Source organism: Petaurus breviceps, unplaced genomic scaffold, assembly GCF_028583685.1.
Source record: "Petaurus breviceps papuanus isolate PSGF00001 unplaced genomic scaffold, PetGlider_PUasm1.0 419, whole genome shotgun sequence".
Lineage (NCBI taxonomy): Eukaryota > Metazoa > Chordata > Mammalia > Diprotodontia > Petauridae > Petaurus > Petaurus breviceps.
The window spans coordinates 4,866,927-4,890,296 of NW_027186324.1; the positions used below are offsets into that span (position 1 = coordinate 4,866,927).

Genomic DNA, 23,370 nt, shown 5'->3' on the forward strand with positions numbered 1-23,370 from the left:
CTATGCACTGTACCACCTGACTGCCATATACTACAGGTTAATCTTCTATTAAAACAAACAGCATCATTGGTTTTATAACAAAAATATTTTAAATGACTTTGTTATTTCAAGCAATGTTTTAATTTTTCAAGCGTGAAATTTTCCAATTTCATTATTTCAAGCAATATTTAATGTAACAAAATAGCAATCTAACGAATTCTGATTGTATTTTGGAGTTTTCTATTTATGGAAATTCTTTTTCTGCCAAGTGTAACCTTACTATCCATATTTCTATTTTATTCATAGCGCTTAAAAATATGATCAAATGAGTTCAAATGAAAAATTAAGGTCAAATGAGATAATACTTGCAAGGTACTTAGCACATTGCCTGTCAGATAATAGGCACCCAATAAATGCTGGCTCCTCCTCCCCCTGCCTTTTATTTCATTCCTCGAGCAAGCATTGTAGGGATTTGCCTTCAGCTTCTTCTAATCAAGTTCAAAACAGTGAATGTCAATGACATGTTTTGAAGACTTTGTACATTTGTATAAGGGCAGAGGTGCTGCAGTGGACAGAGCACTAGGCTGGAGTCAGGAAGACTTGAGTTCAAATAAGGCCTCAGACACTTACTAGCTCTGTGACCCTGGGCAGGTCATTTAACCCTATTTGCCTCAGTTCATCATCTGTAAAATGAGTTAGAGAAGGAAATAACAAACCACTCCAGTATCTTTGCCAAGAAAACCCCAAATGAGGTCACAAAGAGTCAGATATGTCTGAAAACAACTGAACAGAAGCACCATTTGTATAAGCCGAGTAATTCAGATGAAATATATGTATAATATATATGAGGAGGAAATTTATTTTAACCAGCTTAGTCTTCCTCCAATGAATTAAAATGGCATGGAAGCTGGCCTTGAGTTCTTCGAGGCTATGTCAGCAGAGAGTAAGCTGGAAATGTTTGTGATTGGATCTCAGCTGAAGAGCAGAAAAGGGACCGGCTTCATTTCTCATCTTTTTTTTTTTTTAATAGTTGAGGAAATTGAAGCCCAAAAAAGGTGTGTCTTGCCCCAACCAAGATCACATCAGGGATTTAAACCCTGCTTCCCTGACTTTAAATCCAACATTCTTTATACTACACTGCCTGTCTGTGATTGAATGCCTGAGTAACCACATGGTGATAAATTTTATTGACACAGCAATTCTTAAGGATCATCTGCTAAGTAATAGAGGGATTGAGGACTACCTCAGCAGAGGCAGGAAATACCTTTTCTTGTTCAGTCATTTTTGACTCTTCACGATGCTATTTGGGATTTTCTTGGCAAAGATACTGGAGGGGTTTTCTCTTTTCCTTCTCCAGCTCATTTTACAAATGAGGAACTGAGGCAAATAGGGTTAAGTGACTTGCCCAGGGTCACACACTAGTAAATATCTGACGCCTGATTTGAACTCATGAAGATGAGCCTTCCTGACTCCAGGCACTCTACTCTTTCTACTGAGGCACCTAGCTGCCCAAGGGAATACCTACATTAAAGAAATTACAGGTCCTTGGTATATTAAAACATGATTATATCATTGATTTTTTTTAGTAGTATTAGCGAGGAGAAGGCTGTCTGCACAAGACAAAATAAACCCTTAGGAGTCTATCAGAATCAACTTTATGTTTTGTTTATTCATTCGACAAATATTTATAGGGCTCCTATATTGTATACAAGGGACTGTGCAAAGGTAGACTTTGTTTTTTCCGGTTCAGAAATTCTGAAAGTGTTTAGATCCTTATGTTTGTCTGGATCTCCTTTTATTTTATATGTAATCTCTTAAATATCTGAGTCTGAGAGGCCTTTCTTAATATCTCTGTTCTTTTTAAATCTGAATTTAATTATTAAAAAAGGACATTTCCACATACACAACATTTCTCATAGTTGGTATGCAGGAGAAGAACTTACAGATATGGAGGAAGAAATGAGGGCAGTGGACATTAGATGAATATTACTTCAGAACCCAAAAAGGATCATATATAAAACTCATTCTCTGTTTCCCACTGCTTGCTTAGTTTTTTTAAGTATATAACAAATTTGTTATTTCTAAAGTGGTACTTCTGGATCACTTCCTTCTGAACTTCTTTCTGTTTTATTTATTTAAAAAATAAAATTTTTGGAAAAGAGTGTAACTATTGCTAGCCTCCATTTCCTCCCATTAAAAACTGGAAAGAAATAAAATGTGTAACTAAGAAGTATGGTCAATCAAAGCACAGTGGCCATGTCCAAAACATACATCTTTTTATGCCCCTGGAATTCATCGTCTCTGTGTTCATCACAGGACCACTGGAACCATGGTTGGTCATTGCGTTGTTGGCAATTCTTATGTTTTCAAAGTTATTTGTTTACAATGATGTTGTCCTTGTATAAATTTTTCTCTGGGTTCTGTTTGCTTTGTACGACATCAGTTCATGTTACCCAGCATTCTCTGCAATGGTCTCTTTTCTTATTCATTCATATTTACCAACTTGTTCGGCCATTTCCCAATGGATGGTCAGCCCTTTACATTCTAGTTTTCTTTTCTCTGTTTCCCCCTTTTTAATATCAGGAATTTACTTTTGGTTGTGACTATTTCCTTCCTGGTATTATTCTCCCCCATTCACCCTCTTTCTCTCTGTATCTCCATATGTTTCTTTTGAGTTTGATATATTTCTGTATCAAATTGTTAGTGCATGTGTATATATGTATATGCTTAACCCTCCTTTGTCAGACAAAAGTGATGTTCATTTGATTCCCACTCCTGTCTTTTCTTGAGTTTGTGAAATCTTCTCACACAAGACAATGACAAGAAATAGCAGCTTCCACTCCCTTCCCCATTCTTTCTATACTAATGTGTTCTGCCTTCTTGGGGACAGAAGGGTTAGAGCATCAGGCCAGGAGTCTGGAAAATCTGAGTTCAAATACAGACTCGCTTACTAGCTGTGTGACCCTGGCCAAGTCACCTAACCCTGTTTGCCTCAGTTTCCTCATCTGTAAAATGAGCTAGATAAGGAAATGGCAAACCACTCCAGTATCTTTGCCAAGAAAACCACTCATGAAGGGTCAAACACGGTTGAACAACAATGAAGAATTTCTCCTTTTACCTCCCCTTCTTTTTCCCCTCTTCAAACACTTAGAACACTATCAGTCCACCCCAGGTTCTTTCATCTTTCCTTTTTTTAATTGAATTCCCTCAGCAGTTTTTTGAAGACATTCAGATTCAAAAGGGGCGGCTATTTCTTCTTCGCCATTAAAATGCTAGCCTGACATCATCACACAACCTCTTCTCATTGATTGAATAAGTGTACTTTGCTAGATTTCTCTTGGTTCTTGTGTTTGTACTTTAAGGCACCTATTTATCTTTTGAGCAGAAATTCTTTAATGTCCATAGTTCCAGTTTTCCCCTCCAGGATTACACATTCAGCTTTAAGAGATAAGTTATTTTTGTTTCTATGCTCACTTTTTTGCCTTTTGGAATATTGTTCTCCAAGATCTCCTCTCATTTATTTATTTAGCTACGACGCCACATGAGATCCTGACGTGATTCCACTTGAACTCCTTTCTGTTTGGGTGTGATATTTTTCCTTTGACATGAAAACACTGGATTTTGGCGATGGCATTCTTGGATCTTCATGACTCTCTATGGCAGCTCAGGACAGAGTGCTAGGGGCATTGGAGCCCTTTGGACTGGAGTGTACCACTCTGAGTACCATCACTGCCACTCCATTTCTTCCAAGGTCCCCCAACTTGGGGATTTCTGCCCTTTCTGGATCTTTCTTTGGGGCACTTTACTCTTCCTGCTTCTAGGCACAAAATTTCACAGGCTACATGTCTCTTCAAAAGGGGATGGCAAAAAACATTTATTAAGTACCTATTATATTAAAAGGCACTATGCTAAGTATTTTAGAAATATTATCCCATGTGATCCTTACAATAACCCTGAGAGGTAGGTACTATTATTATTCCCATTTTATTGTTGAGTAAACTTGAGGCAGGCAATGGATAAGCAACTTGCCCAAAGTAACACATCTAGTAAGTGTCTAAGGGTAGATTTGAACTCAGATCTTCCTGTCTTCAGATCTAATATTCTAATCTACTGCACCATCTAACTGCCTTTCAGGTTGTGCTAGAAGGCTTGTTAGCCTATGCTGGTGCTAGATTTACTATTGCCCCGGGACTTCTTCCTAACTTTTTGCACAGTTCTGGCATAGAAGAAGTTACTTACTGTGTAATGTCATGATCATTATTCACTCTGTGGCAAATTTTAGGTTTGTGTTGAAGAAGGTATGTGGGATCTGGATAGTGTTTGCCATTCACATCCATCTAGACCAGAAGTCACTTAACATCTATCTTCAACCTCTATTAGATAACTCGGAGAAACAGAAGTGATTCAATTCAATTCAACAGACATCAAATATCTACCCTGTGCAGGGGGCATTGTGAGAGGCAGCAATGATATAACTAAGCTGAACTATCTTTAGTTATTTAAGGTATAAGAAATTGACTTAAGGTACTCATAATTCACCTATAAGATGCCACCATCATGTAGAATGATGTACAGAAAGAAGACAGGGGAAGAGATGGTAGGATAACCATTTCATGATTCTTTCAAGACATTGAAAGAAGGAAAAGTAAGAGGAAGAAATACTCTGTGTCCCAAAAGTCTTAGCACAGACCTTATGAAAAATCTGCACTAAGACTTTTGGGACATTGTATATTAAAAACATGCTGAAGCCTGAAATCAAATAATTATTTCTTGGTAAAATAAGGCCATATTTTCTGTTCATTTGTTTCTCATGGTCTTTTCTCTGCTGGAAGATTCTTTCACTACTTGAATCATTTAGGTCTAAGGTTTGAACAATTATAATGATTTTGAATGTGTCCTCCTTTCAAAAACTGCCTTAGAATTTTTACAGCATTATAACTGCTGCCTCTCACATTACCAGAGCTTGGACATTGTCTTATATTTATTTTCTAGCTATTGTTTCATGCTGCTTGAGTTTGGATTCATAATGAGTTGTTTTGTTTTTTTTGGTTTTGGGGGGAATTATTAACCCAAAGAAATGGAAATCTAAAAACAATTATTTGCTTGAGTAAGCATGACTTTCCTATGAGAAACCTTCCTTGTCATCATCTTTAATACTTAAATAGTAATTTTATTTTTTGTTTTTTGAAGGGCAATTAGGGTTAAGTAACTTGCCCAAGGTCACATGGCTAGTTTTTTTTGTGTTAAGTGGCTGGTTCTGAACTCAGGTCCTCCTGACTCCAGGGCCGTTGCTGGTGCTGTACTCACTGCACCACCTAGCCGCCCCTAAGTAGTAAAATTTAAGTATCATTTGAACAAAACTCAAAGGTGGCATTAGAGCTTCAAGCCTGGGATCAGGACGTCTCAAACTTAAATCCAGTCTCCAACTCTTAGTAGATGTGTGACCCTGGGCAAGTCTCTTAACTGCCATTTGCCTGTGTAAATCTATTTGCCATCTGTAAAAGAGGGATAGTAGCACCTACCACCCAGGGTTCTTGTGAGAATCCAATGAAATAATAATGGTAAAATGCTTATCACAGTGCATGGCATATATAAATGTTTTGTTGTTGTTCAGCTGTGTCCAACTGTTCATGATCCTATTTGGGGTTTTCTTGGCTAAGATACTGGTGTGGTCCTTCAGATGGAGTTCTTTCTCCAGCTCATTTTACAGATGAAAAAACTGAGGCAGAGTTGAGTGACTTACCCAGGGGCATACAGCTAGTAAGTATCTGAGGCCAGATTTGAATTCATAAAAATTAGTCTTCCTGATTTCAGACCTGTCACTCTATCCACTGCACCACCTAGTTGTCTCATATAAATGTTAGCTATTAATATTAATTAAAATGGAGCCTCTTGACTTTAAATTCATCCACCAATACTTAGCAAAGTATCAGAATTCCTAAAATTCTCCATTTGAATAAAAAGCATTTGGCGGCCACATTATAATTGTGCATAATTTTATAGGCAGTCATTTAAATTAAACTATTTTGACAGTTATTAAAATGCCATTTTCAGAGGAACCTTATATTATTAGCATGTGAAGTTATATATTTAACTTAAAATTTGCAATGATTTCACTTATATTTTGCTCAAGAATGGGGCGGCTAAGTGGTGCAGTGAATAGTGCACTGACCCTGGAGTCAGGAGGACCTGAGTTCAAATTCGACCTCAGGAACTTAACACTTACTAGCCATGTGTAATGCCAAGCAAAGGCAACTTCCCAAGGTTCAAAATACCAGCATAGGTGCTCTCTATTTTATTCAGTGAAAAATTAAGAACAGAGAAAATCAAAATATAGCATCATTCAAAATACAGCATTCACCAAGTATAATTCAATAATCTCCAACTACTACTCCACCCCTAGTCAGTACATTCATTTAGTCAACCACAAAGCCCCTCTTCTCAAATGGAGATTAGTTTCCAATCATAAGTAAAGTACATTCATTTGTTCAATCACAGAGCACAAAAAAAAGTCAAAAGTTCCCCACCCTTGGATCACAATTGAATCTACCCCAGAGTTACAACAAGCTTAAGCACAGCATTTAATACCCAAAGAGAGGTCTTTTCTTCATCTTGACCAGAGGCAAGTTCTCAGCAATCTTTGTTCCTGGGGAGACAAAGCTTAGCAAGGCCACAAGATACATTGCCAGTCTCTTCATTAATTCATCCTCTGTCTGCAGAACAGTCCTAGGACCCCTGAAAACATTAGCAAAACTCTCTTCCAGGATTTCTGTAAACATGCAACAAGAAAATCCTTCTTCAGGGCTTCTAAACCAACAGCAAGGTTCCAAGACCTCTGCAACAACAGCACTGTCCTTCACCAGTGGACAGTATTCACTCTCTGTCTGCAGGACAGTCTCAGGAGCTCTGAACCAACATCCAGGTTCCAGAACCTCTACAACAATAGGACTGCCCTTCACCAGTGGACAAATCTGGCAAAACAACATCAAAACAGACAGACAAAGTACCAGCATAACAGCCGTGTCTCTTCAGTCCTTGCCAGCTCTGGGTGGCAGCTCTCAAAAGTCCAGGGCAATTCAAACTGGTCCTCAGAAATCCTCTCTGTCTCTCTCTGCCTCCAAGATGCTGCTTCCAAAAAATTCTTCTACCTCTCTCTTTTCTTGTGTCTCTCTAAATTTATGTCACCAGCTCCTCCCAGTTCAGCCCTCTCTTTTCACATCAACAAGTCCATCCCACAAGTGGGATTCACAAGCTCTGGGTTTTAACACAATCAATCCAAAAACCAAGCCAATACAGGGGGATCTTTAAATTACATTGCTATTACACCATGTGACCTTGGGCAAGTCACTTACTCCCAATTGCCCTGCCTTCCCCCTTCCAAAAAGAAAAAAAATGAGAGTTCATTTTGCTTAAGAAGATAAAATGTTATGATGATGTGGACAGAATATGAATGCTATGAAACATAAACGTTAATACTCTATGTGGGACATGCCTGCACATCTTTCTAATCTCAGATCATTTGTAATGACAAGTATTTTTTGTTAGTCTCTAAGGTTAATGAAGCTGTTCCATTTGATCTATTCCTGGTCCAGAGAAAAGTTGTGACCTCAAAATTAGAACACAAAGGTAAAGAATCTTTCCTTGCCAAATCTCTGTTTTCTCATGTGGTCTGATTTTGTGTCTCATTTTTATTAAAGTCGATGAGATCATTGTTAATGACTCACAGTGGCATCATGCCAATTCAACTCCCTTCCAGTTGCAAACCCCGAGGATGCATCATTACCACAGCTATCTATTTTAACTATTGCATACTTATTTGATGATCACTAATTATTATATCAGGACTAATTTCTCTCTGTCCCATTACTCCTTACCCCAGTAGGGGACGGAGGAAACAAGTTGGTTTGAATATCTTTGGGAAAAAGAGAGAGAACTCCCTCCTCCAGATTTCATGTGGCATTTCAGACTGATAACATGGGCTGGAAACCTACTGCTGGCACAGCGAGGTCATTGTCTCTGGCTCCCCAAGGCCCTGTTGTAAGTAATCCCCCTCCTGACCAAAGCGCGCACAAAGCAACTGTTCTTGCCGTATTTCCCACTTCAGTCAGCAGTGAAGACATCTGAAGGTCGTGCCCTTCTCTACAAGACTCCACTACATTGTCCCTGGAGTTTAATCTCTGGCTCCTCTCAGACTTCCACATTTCTGTCCAACATTCTCAAAGTTTATGCTACTTTTCATTTCTTTCTGCTGCTATCCGTGTCGGCACTGGCTTTCCCTCTGTCTCTTCTGCTTCAGAATAGCTTTCTCCTATCATCTAATAAGCTGTCTTTCTGCCTCCTCCAGGTCATTCCTCAAAACATATTCTGAGAAGCCCCTCCTGAAGAAACAGAGGTCTCCTGAAGACCAGTGATAGACTCACCACAGCTCCCTTGGGTCCCCTGCTTCCACTTATCTTTCCTTTAAGTGTATTATTTTTTCATTTCTCTTTGTCCCCTCATTAGTCAGAAACATGTCATAACGTAATGAGACAAAAACATTGTTCCAAGAATCAGAAACTTACAGGCTCTGATCTCAGCTAGCCTATAGGCTTGTTCTATGGTCTTACAGAATCACCTAGGTGCTTCATGGCCATGGCCCTAGAAAATAACATCCTACAAATGCACATCACTGTGAACTTTTTGTTGTCAATAGGAATAGACAGCTAGGTGGTACAATAGATAGAAAACAATAGAATGTAAAAACCCAAGATCAAATCTGGACTCAGACACTTGCCAGCTGCATGACCCTAGGCAAGTTACTTAATGTTGATGTGCCTCAGTTTCCTCATCTGAAAAGGGGGGTAATAAAAGGCTCTACCTCTCAGGCTTGTTGTAAGAATAAAATGAGATAATATTTAGAAAGTGTTGTGCCAGCCTTAAAACTCTTTATAAATGTTCCTTACGTGGAGAAGTATTACAACAGGGCTTTTTAGTCTAGCGTTCTTGAACTTGGGATTTTTTTCTTAATATTTTGATAACTATATTTAAATATAATTGGTTTCTTTTTATAGACCCACCTAACTTATTTTATTCAAAAACATTATTCTGAGAAGTGGTCCATAAGCTTCTCTAGACTGCCGAAAGGATCCATGACAAAAAAAAAAAGTTAAGAATCACTGGCCTACAGGAAAATAATATCAAGTGCCGACCCTCCCTGAATGGTTAAATAAATTATATTTCCATACAATGCCTAAACAGGGCAACTTAATCCTATAATTAAGAAAACACAAAATTTAATTATAAAGTTCAAACAAAAGCACCATGTTTAAAAAAATAAAATATTATACTTTTAGAGGCTAAGTTGGTAATTTTATTTTTTTCTGTATAATAGTAATATGACCTTTCTAATTGGAATACTGTGCAATAAAGAAGAGGGTACAATATCATATTTGGTTATTAAATTAACTCTGAGAATTTAGGCCCAAGAGCTATTGGCCATCAAAAATTCAATAGTCCCTGTGTGACTGGCATTGTAATTGCCATTAACTGTAAATTATGCAATTTAAAATAGACTGATGCTTACTACAATTCAAATATTACATTTTTCTTCTAACTTTCCTAATGGTTTTGAAATGAACTATTTTTCTTAATAGATTTAAATGCTTCAATTGACTGCAGCTTTGATCAAGGAATTTGTGATTGGAAACAGGATACAGAAGATGATTTTGACTGGAATCCTGCAGATCGAGATAATGGTATTTAAATTATAAACTGATTATATATACACTGATGATATGACAGGAGGTAAAGGTGAAGATCATCTTTTATTCCACCATTTGATTGTCACTTTATCCCTCTTGAATTTTCTTTGTATATACTGTATTTCCCAAGAAGAAGTCATTTTGTTCAATCCCCTTTTTTAATGAGAAAATTGCATCCCCAAAGATGTTGATTCCATTCGAATACAAGCTGCTCCATTAGAATGTAAGTCCCGTGTTTTTATTTTTGTGACCTTGCTGAGTACAGTCCCTTGTACTTTGTTGTTGGTTCAGTCATGTCTAACTCTTCATGATCCCATATGGGGTTTTCTTGGCAAAAATGCTAGAGTGATATGCCATTTTTTTTCTTCATTATACTTAGCAAAGTCATAATAAATGTTTATTGAATTGAATAACACCTACAAAGCTTTGCAAAACAGAACAATTTCACAATTGGTAACACAATAGATTCTCTTTAATCTTTATTTTTTTAACCATGAGTTTCCTTTTCTTTTTTTTTTTTTTTTTCCATGATTAGACCTTGCCTCCCAAGGGGAAAAGAATCCTTTAACAAAGAATTACACAGGGGCAGCTAGGTGGCGCAGTGAACAGATCAACAGCCCTGGAGTCAGGAGGACCTGAGTTCAAATGCGATCTCAGACACTTAACACAAAACTAGCTGTGTGACCTTGGGCAAGTCACTTAACCCCAATTGCCCTACCTTCCCCCCTCCAAAAAAAAAAAAAAATCTAAAAAAAGAAAAAAAAACAAAGAATTACATGACTGATATTTAGGGATATATTTAAGGATAGCAAACCTTCACTCTATAAGTGATGCCAAGTTGTGTGACCAATAAGTAAATAAGTTGCACATTTGTGATTTGTGATTTTATGTTGGAAATCAGGTGACCAATTAAATTAAAACAAATTTGTTCATCTGAATTGTACATCTTATAAAATAAATCACATTAAAGAATTCAATCAGGATATTTGGGTTCTGATTTCAGCTCTGTCAATAATTAGCTATATGACCATGAAAGTCCATAAAGCATAAGAAAAAGACAATAGGATTTATTTTAAAGTAAATTTTGTGTTCTTAATCCCTAAAAATCCATTTCTATCCACCTATCTACCCCACTTCTCCCACTTCCCCATACCCCACTGATGAGAAAAAGAAAACTCTATAACAAATAACAAGCAAAACAAATTCCTTCATTTGCTTATCTAAAAATTATGTATCAGGACAGCTAGGTGGCACAGTGAGTAAGAGCGCTGGCCTGGAGTTGGGAGGACTGGGGCCTCAGATACTTAACACCCATACAAAATAACTGGCCCTGTAACTTTGGGCAAGTTACTTAACCCCAATTGCTTTAAAGATAGATGATAGATAGATAGATAGATAGATAGATAGATAGATAGATAGATAGATAGATAGATAGATAGATAGATAGATAGATAGATAGATAGATGAATAAAAAAATGAATAACTAGGTAAATAGATAAATAAATGAATGAATGAATGAATGAATGAATGAATGAATGAATGAATAAATAAATGAAAATTATGTATCATTCCACAATCCTTACTCTATCACCTCTCTATCAGGAAGTAGGGAGCATACTTCATTACTGGTACTCTGGAAGAGAGGTGTGAAACACATGACAAGTCATGGCCCACAACAGTCCTGATTGTGTCCTGAACCAGATTAAAATGTAATTGGGAAATATTTAACAAAATAAAAAATTATATAATCATACATAAATAATCTTAATTTATGGTTTTCTAAGTTAATGTGTGGCTCACAGGGATCCTTATGTACGGTTTAATGACCTCCATTTCTGTTTTGAGTTTGAAATCACTGCTCTGGAATCATGGTTAGTCTTTGCATTGAACAGAATTCTTAAGTCTTTCAAAATTGCTCAACTTTTCCCTGTTGCTATTATTGTATAAGTTGTTCTTCTGGGTTCTGCTCACTTCACTTTGTGTCAGTTCATATAGTCCTCCTTGGTTTTCAGAAATGATTCCTTTCATCATTCTAACATAACAGTAATATTCTTATTCATATATCATACTATTATATTCATATATCATATTAATTCATACTAAATGATATATCATAATTTAAGTCATTCCCCAATTGGTGGGTACTCTTTTGTTTCTTTAACACCATAAAAATTGCTGCTATAAATATTTTTGTACATATGGATCCTTTTCCTCTTTCTTGGATGTCTTTGGGTTATAGGTCTAGTAAAAGCATTATTATTACTATCCTGAAGGTCTGGAATAATTCGTAGCTCCACCAACTCTGCATTAATGTGCTTTTCCCACATCTCCTCCAACATTTCTCATTATCCCTTTTTTATCAACATTATCAATGTAATAGGCATGAGATTGAAACTCAGAGTCATTTTCATTTATATCGCTCTAATTATTAGTGATTTAGAAATTTTTATATGACTATCGATAGTTTGAATTTCTTCCTTTGAACACTGCCTGTTCATATCCTTGACCATTTATCTAATGAGGGGTGGTTTTAATTCTCATAAATTTGGATCCATTCCTTATGTGTCTTGGAAATAAGACCCATGTCATAAAGGAACAAAAAATGCTACAAAGAATCTCTTGCTTATAAGAAACACATTTAAAAAGACAAATGCAAAATATAACTGAGGGAATTGAAAAAATTTATTATGTGTCAAGTGAAAAAAAAGAGTTGCCATCTTTCTATCAGACAAAGCAAAATCATTAAAAAAAATAAAACAAGATAGACAAGAAAACTATATTATGCTGAAAGGAACTATAGACAAAAAAACCAATATCAATAATAAACTTATAAGCTCTCCATGCCTTAGCATCCAAATCCATAAAGGAAACATTATCTGAGCTTCAAGAAGACATAGAAAATAACACAATAGTGACAGGAGACTTCAATATCCCTCTCTTAGTCTTGGATAAGTCTAACAGAAGCACAGACTAAAGGAAAAATATGGAACTGAACATATTTCTGGGAAAACTAGAATTGAAAGACTTCTGGCATATTCTAAATGGTACAGTAAAAGAAAGCATACATACATACACATATTTCTCTTGCACCACATGGAAGTTTACAAAAATTATATATGTACTAGGGCACTAGATATTTCAAACAAATGTAAAAAAAAACTAGTCTGTATATCCTTTACAGACCATAAGGCAACAAGAATAGAAATTGGTTCAGGGACCACAAACAAAAGATATAGACCCAGATATAACAATGAAATCTTAAATAATGAGTAGGTCAAAGAATATATTATAGAAGCAATTAATAACTATGTAAAAAGATTAGAATGATGAAAGAACATGCTAAAATATCTGTGATTACAGCAATGTAAATAGAAACAGCATACCAAAAAAAATCAAAAGTAAATGTCACAAAATTATGAAGATCAAATGAGACCCAAATGAAGACACATGAGAAAACATCCCCAATCTACCCCTACAAAGTCCATATGTTTTCAGATATTTTTCAATGTGTCAATCAGTTGTGTTGACTTTTTTTTCCTCTCTAAAAAATATTATTTGTCATATGGGATGTTTCTCTGGAAAGGGGGAGGAGAGATACATGGGTTACTATGGTGATGTTAGAAACAGAAAATATCAATAAAAAATTTTTTTAAATTGCTACAAAGATTTTCCCCAGTTTCCTGCTTCCCTTCTGATCTTAGCTCCATTACAGACCATTATATTTAGAGGGCCTGAGATCACATTCTGAATTCAAAGAAGAGTTCAAAGTCCTGCTATCCACTACTTATATAACCTTGAGTAAATCACTTCTCTTTGCTCCTTACTTTCCTCATCTGTAAAAATAAGAGGATTCAGCAGACAACCTTTAAGATCCTCCCATGATGCTAAAGTCCATTCAATTCAATTCAGCAAACATTTATTAAATATGCCACTCTGTGCCAGGCACTATACTAAGAGAAAAAATATGGAAATGGAGCAGTGCCTACTCTCAAGCAGTTTACATTCTTTATATTGTTTTATTTGAACTCAACATACAATGAATATAACTGGCATTTCCAGATACAAAGTAGAACATAAGAAACATGAATCTGAGTCTCTATATTGCTTTTCTGACTTTTAAGTGTATAATAAATTTAACATGTGACTTTCAAAACTATTCTGCTTGAAGAAAATTAGATTCAGATAGAGTCACCTTCTTTGGACTTCAGTTTTCTAATCAGCCGCATAAGGGATTTGGCCTTTCTAACCTTAAAATATCAAGCTATTATAACTCAAGTAATGGAACTTCGGTCTTCCTTATAGGAAACTAGAATTCAATTTGTTTTAAGAAATTTAATTTTATTCATTGATTTTATTGACATATTTTATATTTATTATATAATATAATTACATAGAATATAAATTAAATTAATAATAATAATCTACAATAAATAACTTATTTATTTTATTAATGAGTTTTAAGATATTCAATTTTATCCATTGAAAAATTTTCCCTAACATGAATTTCAAGGTTTGTTCACAGTGGCTTTCTCTTACCCCCAAGCTGCTGGGCATTACATGGTAGTCCCAGCCTTTGTTGGACAGAAGAAGGATGTTGGCCATCTGACACTTCTCCTTACCAACCTTCAGCCCCAAAGCCATTCCTGCTTAATGTTTGATTATCGACTTGCTGGAGAAAGAGTGGGGACACTTAGAGTGTTCGTGAAAGATCAGAATAATACTCTTGCCTGGGAGAAGACCAGCAGTGAGGACAGAAGGTGGAGGACTGGGAAAATCCAACTTTATCACGGAATTGAGACAACCAAAAGTGTGAGTGAAAGTAAAATACTTACTTTGTTCTACCCACTGAAGTCCTTATGTTCATGTCACTGTCAGAGACTCAATGTTCATAACAGGGAATAATTAGCAGATTCATGAACGAAGGTTCCAGTAAACTTTACTTGTAGATAATAATGGATAATAACTTGAAGACCATAATGCCATGATTATAACTGTCAGTACAGAAAAGCCTAGATATCCATAAAGCGGTGACAGGAAAAAAAATCACAATCTTTCAGCAGCTAGATGGGACAGTACATAGAATGTTGCACTTTGAGTCACAAATCCTGTCCTAGATACTTGCTAGCTATGTGACCCTGGGCAACCCATTTAACCTCTTTTATTCCCATTTTCCTCATCTGTAAAAACTCTGCCTCCATTTCCTCATCTGTAAAATTGTAGTGATAATAGCAACTATCTCCCAGGATTATTGTGAAAATCAAAAAAGATAATATTTGTAAAGTGTATTGAAAACTTTAAAATTCTATGTAAATTCTAGCTATTATTATTAATGCCCAAAGAATTATTAAGCTGCCTGTACCCTTTGACCCAGCAATACCACTACTAGGTTTCCCAAGATGATTAGGGGAAAGGGAAAAGAACCTATATGTTCTAAAATATTCAGAGCAGCTCTGTTTGTGGTGGCAAAAAACTGGAAATTTCAGGGATGCCCAACAATTAGGAAATAGCGGAACAGTTTGTGGTATGTGGTTATGTTGGAATACTGCTATGCTGTAAGAAATAATGAGCGTGGGGCGGCTCAGTGGCACAGTCAATAGAGCACTGGCCCTGGAATCAGGAGGACCTGAGTTCAAATCCAGCGTTAGACACTTAACACTTACTAGCCGTGTGACCTTGGGCAAGTCACTTAACCCTAATCGCCTTGCCTTCCCCTCTCCAAAAAAAAAAAGAATGAGCTTGATAATCTCAGGAAAAACATGGATAGATTTGCACAAAATGAGCAGAACCAAGAGAATGTTGTTAACATTCAGTTAAGAGCCATATTGTTTTAAGAACACCTTTGAGTGAATAAGTCATCTTGACAATTATAAATACCCAAATTAACTATAAAGGATATATGAAGGAAAACTCTGTCTGCATCCAAAGAAAGAACTGATAAATTGAGGTATGTATAGAATGATTTTACATATATATATATATATGTGTGTGTGTGTGTGTGTGTGTGTGTGTGTATAAAGAATCTGTGTCTAAGATAGCCATGGGGGGGAGTTTTTTTTAAGTTACATGATAACTTTATTATATATTTAAAAGGAATAGCAAATTGTGCATAATAGATTTGCAGTTTCACGTGCAAATCAATTTTTTATTATACTATGTTATGAAAATGCTTGTCTTATTCATAAATTTAAAAATTAAATAAATATTTTAATAGTAGAGTTGATGTAATAATTATAGCACTTCATCTCACAAAGTTGTTGTAATGATTAGATAAGATAAATATGTAAAGCACTATGTAAACCTTAAAGTTAGCCATTGTTTATAGTTTGGACAGACCTCAGAGCACAGATAGTCACGGAATCCTAGGGACCTCAGTAGTCACTGGTCCTAACCAATTCTGAAGCAAGTCAGCTTTTCATCTTTGTTCCAAGATCTCCAGTGATGGGGAGGTCACCACATCTCAAGGAAATCCAGTCCTCTTTGGAATGGCTCTTTTGGAACGGAGAATGTGCTTCCCTATATCAAGCCAAAATCTACCTCTTTAAAACCTCTACTCCCTCTTACTAGTTCTGCCCCTGGGACCAAGCAAAACAATTCCAATTTCTCTTCCATGTGACATTTCTTGCAATAACTGAAGACAGCAAGAACATGCCCTTAATGTTTTCTCTTCTCTAGGCTGAGTCCCCGGATCCTGTCTACTTTCAAGCCCCCTTACTATTCTGACTTTTCTGCTCTGAATATATCCCTTGTGTCTTTTTGTTTGTTTTTTTGGAGACAATCAGGTTTAAGTGATTTGCCCAGGGTCCCACGCACGGTCAAATTTGAAGCCAGGTCCTCCTGACTTCTCAGCTGGTCTAACCACTGCACCACCTAGCTGTCCCTCCTCTGAACATATTCTATCTTATTATTATCCTTCCAAAAATATGAAGGAAGGAAACAAAGGCTTATCAAGCACCTACTATGTGCCAGACACTGTGCTAACCGCTGAACAAATATTATCTCATTTGATCTTCACAGCTACTTGGAATTAGGTGCTATCATCCCCATTTTGTAGCTAAGGAAACTGAAACGGACAGAGGTTAAGTGACTTGCCTGAGGTCACAGAGCTAATATCTAAGGTCAGATTCGAATTCAGGTCTTCCTGTCTCTGGGCTCATCATACTACCACTGCAACACTTAGCTACCGATGATACGCAGAACCATATATAACAATCCAAATGTGGTCTGAGCAGAACAAATCACCGTGGACCTATCGCCCCCTTGTTGTATCTGCCTAAGCAAAAACCTGCCGTCGATTAGGATCACAGGCTTACTTGCAGTTTTCAAAGCCAAACCAAGTTGATGCCATGACTGTGGGCGTGGAGAAGTTGGGGATACCCCTCAAGCCAGACCAAAGAGCATATTCCAGGTTCTGTGTTGTCCACACTGGAGTATTGGCAGCAGACATTTCTTACACTTGCAAGATGTGTCCTTCAAATGGCTTTGTTGCGAGTGAGAAGGCTGTCATAAATGTCCTGACCTCTCCACATATTCCTGGCTAACTATACTTTCTGTCATTACTGCAGCCTTTGGACTACCCAGGTGATTCTCTTAACGCCCTCAGTAATAACCAACATAAGAAACTAGAGTTTGAAAAATCAAAAAGAATAAAGACTAGGGATTCCTGAAATCCATAAATCACCTCTGAGATGCCTTCATCTTTGGGAAGTCAAAGGAAGTGTGGAGCTCAATGATGAAAGCAGGTCCCAAGTCACACCCATTTTTTTAGGTTTAACACAGTGCCTGGCACCTAGTAAGTGCTATATAAATGTTAGCTATTACTATTATTAGTGTATTTACAGATTTCTTGTCCATAAAAAATGAGAGAGTTGGGCTGGAATCCATAGGTTCTTAAATCTTTTCTGTGTCAAGGACTCCCTTGTCAGTCTAGTTAGTCTATGGACCCCTTCTCAAAATGATATTTTAATAATAAATAAGATTACAGAAGAATCCCTTTGTAGTCTGATGAAGCCTATGGACCCCTTCTTTGGCAGTCTGGTGAAGCTTATGGATGGACCCATTCCCAGAATAATGTGGATTACAAAAGAATCCCTTTGCAGTCTAATAAAGCCTATGGACCCCTTCCCAGAATAATGTTTTAGATGCATAAAATAAAATATAGAAGATTACAAAGGAAACCAATTATATTGAACTACATTTATCAAAATGTGTATTTTTTTGAAGTTCACAGGCCTCAAATAAGGAATCCCTGGTAGATGATATCTGAAGTCCCTACTAATCCTAAAATGCTCTGGCATGCCATGCCATTGATGCAGATGTAGGAACAATTTCCAAATCTCAAAAATACACAGATTTGTTATTGTTGTTTTTTTAAACACCTCTATTTTTTCTCAATATCATGTGGTTTTTCAGAATATTTTAAGTGTTTGGTACTTGCTAGTGCATTTTCTTAAGACTCAATTTCCTCTGTTTGAAATGACTTAGATCTTACTAAGAGTATAACCTCACTTAGAATACTTGATTCAATATAGAGAACACATCTCATACACCCTTCTCTAACCTCTTTATCTTTGGGGAGAATAAACTTGCAGTTCTGTTTGGTAGTTATTCAATGTTTGCTAATTATTTGAAAGATCTTAAATCAACTCTTCTCCTTCTGTCTTACAGGTCATTTTTGAAGCAGAGCGTGGCAAGGGCAAAACTGGAGAGATTGGTGTAGACACGGTCTTATTAGTTTCAGGCATATGTCCCAAAGGCCTTTAATCTATGAATTGCTGAATGTGATTTTTAACTTTTCTTATTATTTGTCCTTTAAACTAGTACTGTATTTTTTAACATAATGACATAGATACCAACACATCCTAGAAATGCTAAGAGACTGAAATTTACTATGAAATTTCCTTCTTGGTACCCATTTTTATCTCAAATGTGCTAATATCAGCTTTACAGCATAGTACTCCTGTGTTTTGTCAGTCAACTCTGGATTGGCTTATTAAGTATAGAAATACCAGCCCAAATTTTTGCTAAGTATATGACCTTTATTTTATATACATGAGGTATGGAATTGCTATATTCAGCTTTTCCCTTTTTAAAAAAAAAACAAAGAAATTTTTAAGTTAAATGTACTTTTATGACACTTCTGTGAATTTGTCATAATTTTTTACTTAACCTATTGTTTAACAGTAAGTTTTATATTTACCTTATTAAAAAATAACAATTATATCCAAATAATCATATCATATTGCAATTTAAATTCTTTTTTTAAGTGAAGAAATGAGCATTGACTCTAATACTGTGCAAGGTTATTTGCATACTAGAAAATGTGGCTATTGTTTTTTCCATGGAAGAATTTTATACCCTTTAAAAACCATTTCCTATAGAAAATCAAGAACTGATCTTCCAAAGGAAATTGAAATTGACGATTGCCTAGAGGTGCCATGCAGATCAGTAACAGTTCTTATGTCTGAAGCCTAGCAAATTCATTAGGTCAAAGTCAGCAGGCCTCTGATTTACCAAACTCCCTCCTTTCTATCCCATTTTTATTAGGTTTTCATGATTATTTATGTTCATGTGGGAGTTCTAAGTGCCTTGATTATCCTTAGGCGTATTACTCTTATCCTGAAGGCTTTTTATCTAAGTGTAATAGAATATAATATTGCCTTCTATTTTTATAATATTTGGCTTTTCAATGAGTAAAGTACTTTTTATATCATAACATAAATACCGATACATCCTAGAAATGCAAACTGAGCACAGAAACATGCCATGAGCAACGGACTTCTTATTGAACCTTTTTTATATGAGCTATACTAATACTCGCTTTGTCTGGAGCAGTAGTGTTTTATCATTTGTATCATTTGATTCATGTAGAATGAAAATGCCTCTGGGTTTATCGCTTCACCCACCCCCATGGATGTGCTTTATTTACACAAAGTATTAGATTACGCTGTTCAGCTTTCCTAGTTAACAAAAAAACTTAAAGAAATATTTAAGGGAAGTGTTTTATTCCTGTGACACTTCTGTGAACTGGTGACATTATTTTTTACCGACTGGCTTGTGGACTGATTTTTAAAAGAGTGCATTTTATATTTTAAAGTGGGTTGAAGGCAGCCCGCAATCAGAAGGCTCCCCAGTCCTTTGGCCTCAGAGTGATAGCTCCTTGATAAAACCCAAGAGAATGAGCGAGTGACAAAGTGTTCTCCACAGACCACAATCTTAGGTTCATAGCTTTGTTTATTCCATTTATTCTGCAACAGCTCTCATTCCACAGCATCCTCTTTAGGAAAACAAACATGTATTCATCTATTTGATACTCATCTTTTCTTAGTTTTTGTAGCTATCAATCTGTTCTAGACATTTTCTGTTTCACCTCCAAATTAGCCTACCATCTCCTTTAGCTCCAGTCCTTGGGATGTTGGCCTTCCTTGCTACTCCACCTTTATTTTTACCATCAAGCCAATGCAATCTTTTTTAAGAATTGTTTGCTCACTAAATAAAGAAGTTTTATTTTGCATGGATGCTAGGCCCATCCCTTGATTTCACATTGAAACTAGTCACCTCAGAGCCCTTTGATCCTAATTCAGCTTTCCCAAGTTCAATTCCCATCACAGAAATCTTCCTAAAATAATTTCTCTCTTTCCTAGGCCTGTAGCCACACTCATTTCCAGAAAGAGGAAGAGGAGGAGAGACAGACAGACAGACAAACAGAGATGAAGGGACTTGAAGATACACACACACACACACACACACACTCTTCAGTTTGTCACGTCTGCTCCCTCATATCTTTCCCAGCCTCCTACTAAATATCCTTTCTAATTGAAAAGCTTTCTCTAGACATATTATCATCATTCAGTTCTATCTTCTGTATTCAACTCCTCATGCTGTCAGAATCCTAGTTTCTTTAAAAACAAGCCTTTTCTTAATTTTTTGCATCTCTGTTCCTTAGAATGAATTTTTCAGTTCACAAAATTATACAAACTTATAATTAGAAGGGACTTTGAAGATCACGTGGTCCAACTTTCTAGATAAAGCAAGAATCTCTTGTATAATATCCCTGTCAAATAGTCATTCAGCTTCCACTTGGACACCTTTGATGAAGTGGGTACTGACTTCTTTTTTCTTTTATAAATGAATTTTGAATATATTTTAACATCATCAACATTTCTCAACATATCACACTCTTTTTCCTCTCCCAGAGGGCTATCTATTACAATAAAGAATGTAAAAGAGGGGGGAAGTGGCAGGATGTTGACTTCTTCATAAAGCAGTTCATTCATTTTTGGACAATTCTAATTAAGTCATAAGATTAAGAGTTGGGTCACCTAGGTGGTACAGTGAATAGAGCACCAGCCTTGGAGTCAGGAGGACCTGAGTTCAAATCCGGCCTCAGACACATAACACTTACTAGCCGTGTGACCTTGGGCAAGTCACTTAACCCCAATTGCCCTGCCCTCCAAAAATATTTTTAAAAAATTTTAAAAGATTAAGAGTTAAAGGGGAACTTATTAATCATCTGGTCTAGTTGTTCTCAAAGTGTGGTCCTCACACCTTTGGGAGAAGGATCCTTGTGGCCAAAACCTTTTCATAACATTCCTTAGATATTTATTAACCTATTAAAGTACTCTTCCCATTTCTAACTACATATCTGTGTGATATACTTCATATACTTCAAGCAAAACCACATATAGCTACAGATTGCATACAGACATGAAAATCCATCTGTCTTCTATTAAGCCAGTTACTAAAGAGATTTGCAAAAATATATAAAACGATGCCACTTCTAATTTTTTTTTGTTTTGGAAAATATAGGGTTTTTAAATTAAATATGTAATTTATGTTAACATGTAATTAGTTTGTTATTGTTATTTTAACTGAGCCAATAGGTTTTAATTTTTAATATGGTAAATATTGATAAATAAAAACTGACAGAAACAAAAGTTATTTGGGGTCCTCAGTAATTTTTAAGAGTACAAAGGAGTCCTGAGATCATAGAGTTTGAGAACTTCCAATCTAATCCAACCACCACTCACCCCATCATACAGATGAAGAAACCAAAACCTATGGATTTTAAGTGTCTTGTTCAACATTACACAGCTAGGGAATAACTGCAAATCCACTATATTATAATTGCTGGCTTGTTAGGAAGCCTTTCTTTACACTGTTAGGTAGAAATCTACCTCATTATGAGTTTATCCATAGTTCTCCCCTCCAAAGCCAAACTGTGATTCACAATGATCCTGTGTCCAGTGAGTGTGTGCCCTCTAAGATGCCTTTTATTCAAATAAAACAGTCGTTCTTAACAAACCTCAAATGACATGTCTTCAAGTCCATTCAGCAATCTGGTTGCTCTTCCTGAATGAGGTCCAACTTGTCGATTCCTTTCCTAAATTGTGGATGTTAGACTTGGAGTGAGGAAAGCTGGAGTCAAATATCAGTTCTGTTAATGATTGTGTGACTTCGGGCAAGTCACTTCTCTCTGGGATTTATCTTCCTATCTATTGAATGGGGTGGGGAGGGGGGGGTGAAGGGGGAATGGATGACATAAGACCCCTTCTGTTTCTAAATCTTATGACCAAGACAGGGTATAGAGAATTGCCAACTTTGTCCTGGGTTCCATGTATCTATTACTACAACCCAAAATGGAATTTGGATTTGACTTTTTGACCTTCATGTGACATTTCTGATTTCCACTGAGTTAATCTCCTAAAAACCCCAAATCTTCTTCATATATCTAACCATGTCCTTCTAATAACATTAAGACTCTATTACATTTCAGTTTATTTTTTTTAAGGAGAGGTATATGTGTTGGTGGGGAGGGTTATTATAGATGAGAAATGTTACATGAATTTTCAGAGACTTCACTGTATTATTAGTTTTCCTTAATGTTTACTTTGTTGTAAGAGACCTCTCTCCCGGGGAAGAAATAATCTGTAAATGTTTATAATATAAGAACAAAACACATAATAAAATTGAGGCTATTTGCAAAGTTAAAAAAAAAAACGATCTATTATGTGCAAAACACTTTGATCCACATCCAAGCAAGTTTATGAAGACAGAGAATGTGTGCTCACGCTGTGCCCTCAGGGAGCTTAGAATCCTGTTTATATTCGGGTCTCTATACCAAAAGTCTGCTCACTATGGCCCACTGGGTGGCAGGAAAATGGCAAAGCACATATTTCCTAATTTTATTATCTCTTCACTACCAGCAATGTCATAGTAAAAGCCAATATTTTCACTTTATAACTTTGTTTATAATAAATTCCATTTGTGGAAAGTAATGTTCTTAGAGCTGATGGACGGGTTTTTCAGCTGTATGTTATTGCTTTTCCTTTAAAGCAAGACCAGAATAAATATACAAGACAGTTGACTTCAAATTTTCTTTCTAGCTGATTATGTGATATAAAAATGAAGGAGTTTCAGGAGAGTTCTTTATATGCTACAACATATTTCTGTATTTTTAGAAGCACTATCTTAATTTCTACAGTAGTAGCTTTTTAAATGATAGTAATAACTGATAGACTATAGTTAAAATTTGGAAAATTATTTGCAAACATATGTAGCAACCAGCCAAAGTCAAATAAGGTTTAAAAAGCTTGTACAAGTGACTTTACCTCAGGGAATATATCTGTTTAGTTCTCCTCCTCAAGACATTAAC

The 23,370-nt window shown here is 36.1% G+C and overlaps 3 protein-coding genes across 4 annotated transcripts in view; all 3 read left to right on the plus strand.

The window, feature by feature from the left end:
* The window catches only part of EGFL6 (EGF like domain multiple 6), a 68,144-nt gene extending 46,492 nt beyond the window's left edge, over window positions 1-21,652 (plus strand). For both annotated transcript variants that reach the window (XM_069100600.1, XM_069100599.1), the window contains 4 exons: window positions 7,525-7,605; window positions 9,612-9,713; window positions 14,263-14,528; window positions 18,384-21,652. In XM_069100600.1, coding sequence (XP_068956701.1) covers window positions 7,525-7,605; window positions 9,612-9,713; window positions 14,263-14,528; window positions 18,384-18,479 — 545 coding nt within the window. In that variant the 3' untranslated portion in view covers window positions 18,480-21,652. The remainder of the gene's footprint in view (window positions 1-7,524; window positions 7,606-9,611; window positions 9,714-14,262; window positions 14,529-18,383) is intronic.
* Window positions 1-23,370, plus strand: part of OFD1 (OFD1 centriole and centriolar satellite protein) — a 344,344-nt gene that overhangs the window by 140,620 nt on the left and 180,354 nt on the right. The gene's annotated exons all lie outside the window — the stretch shown is intronic.
* The window catches only part of RAB9A (RAB9A, member RAS oncogene family), a 271,297-nt gene that overhangs the window by 140,620 nt on the left and 107,307 nt on the right, over window positions 1-23,370 (plus strand). The window lies entirely within an intron of this gene.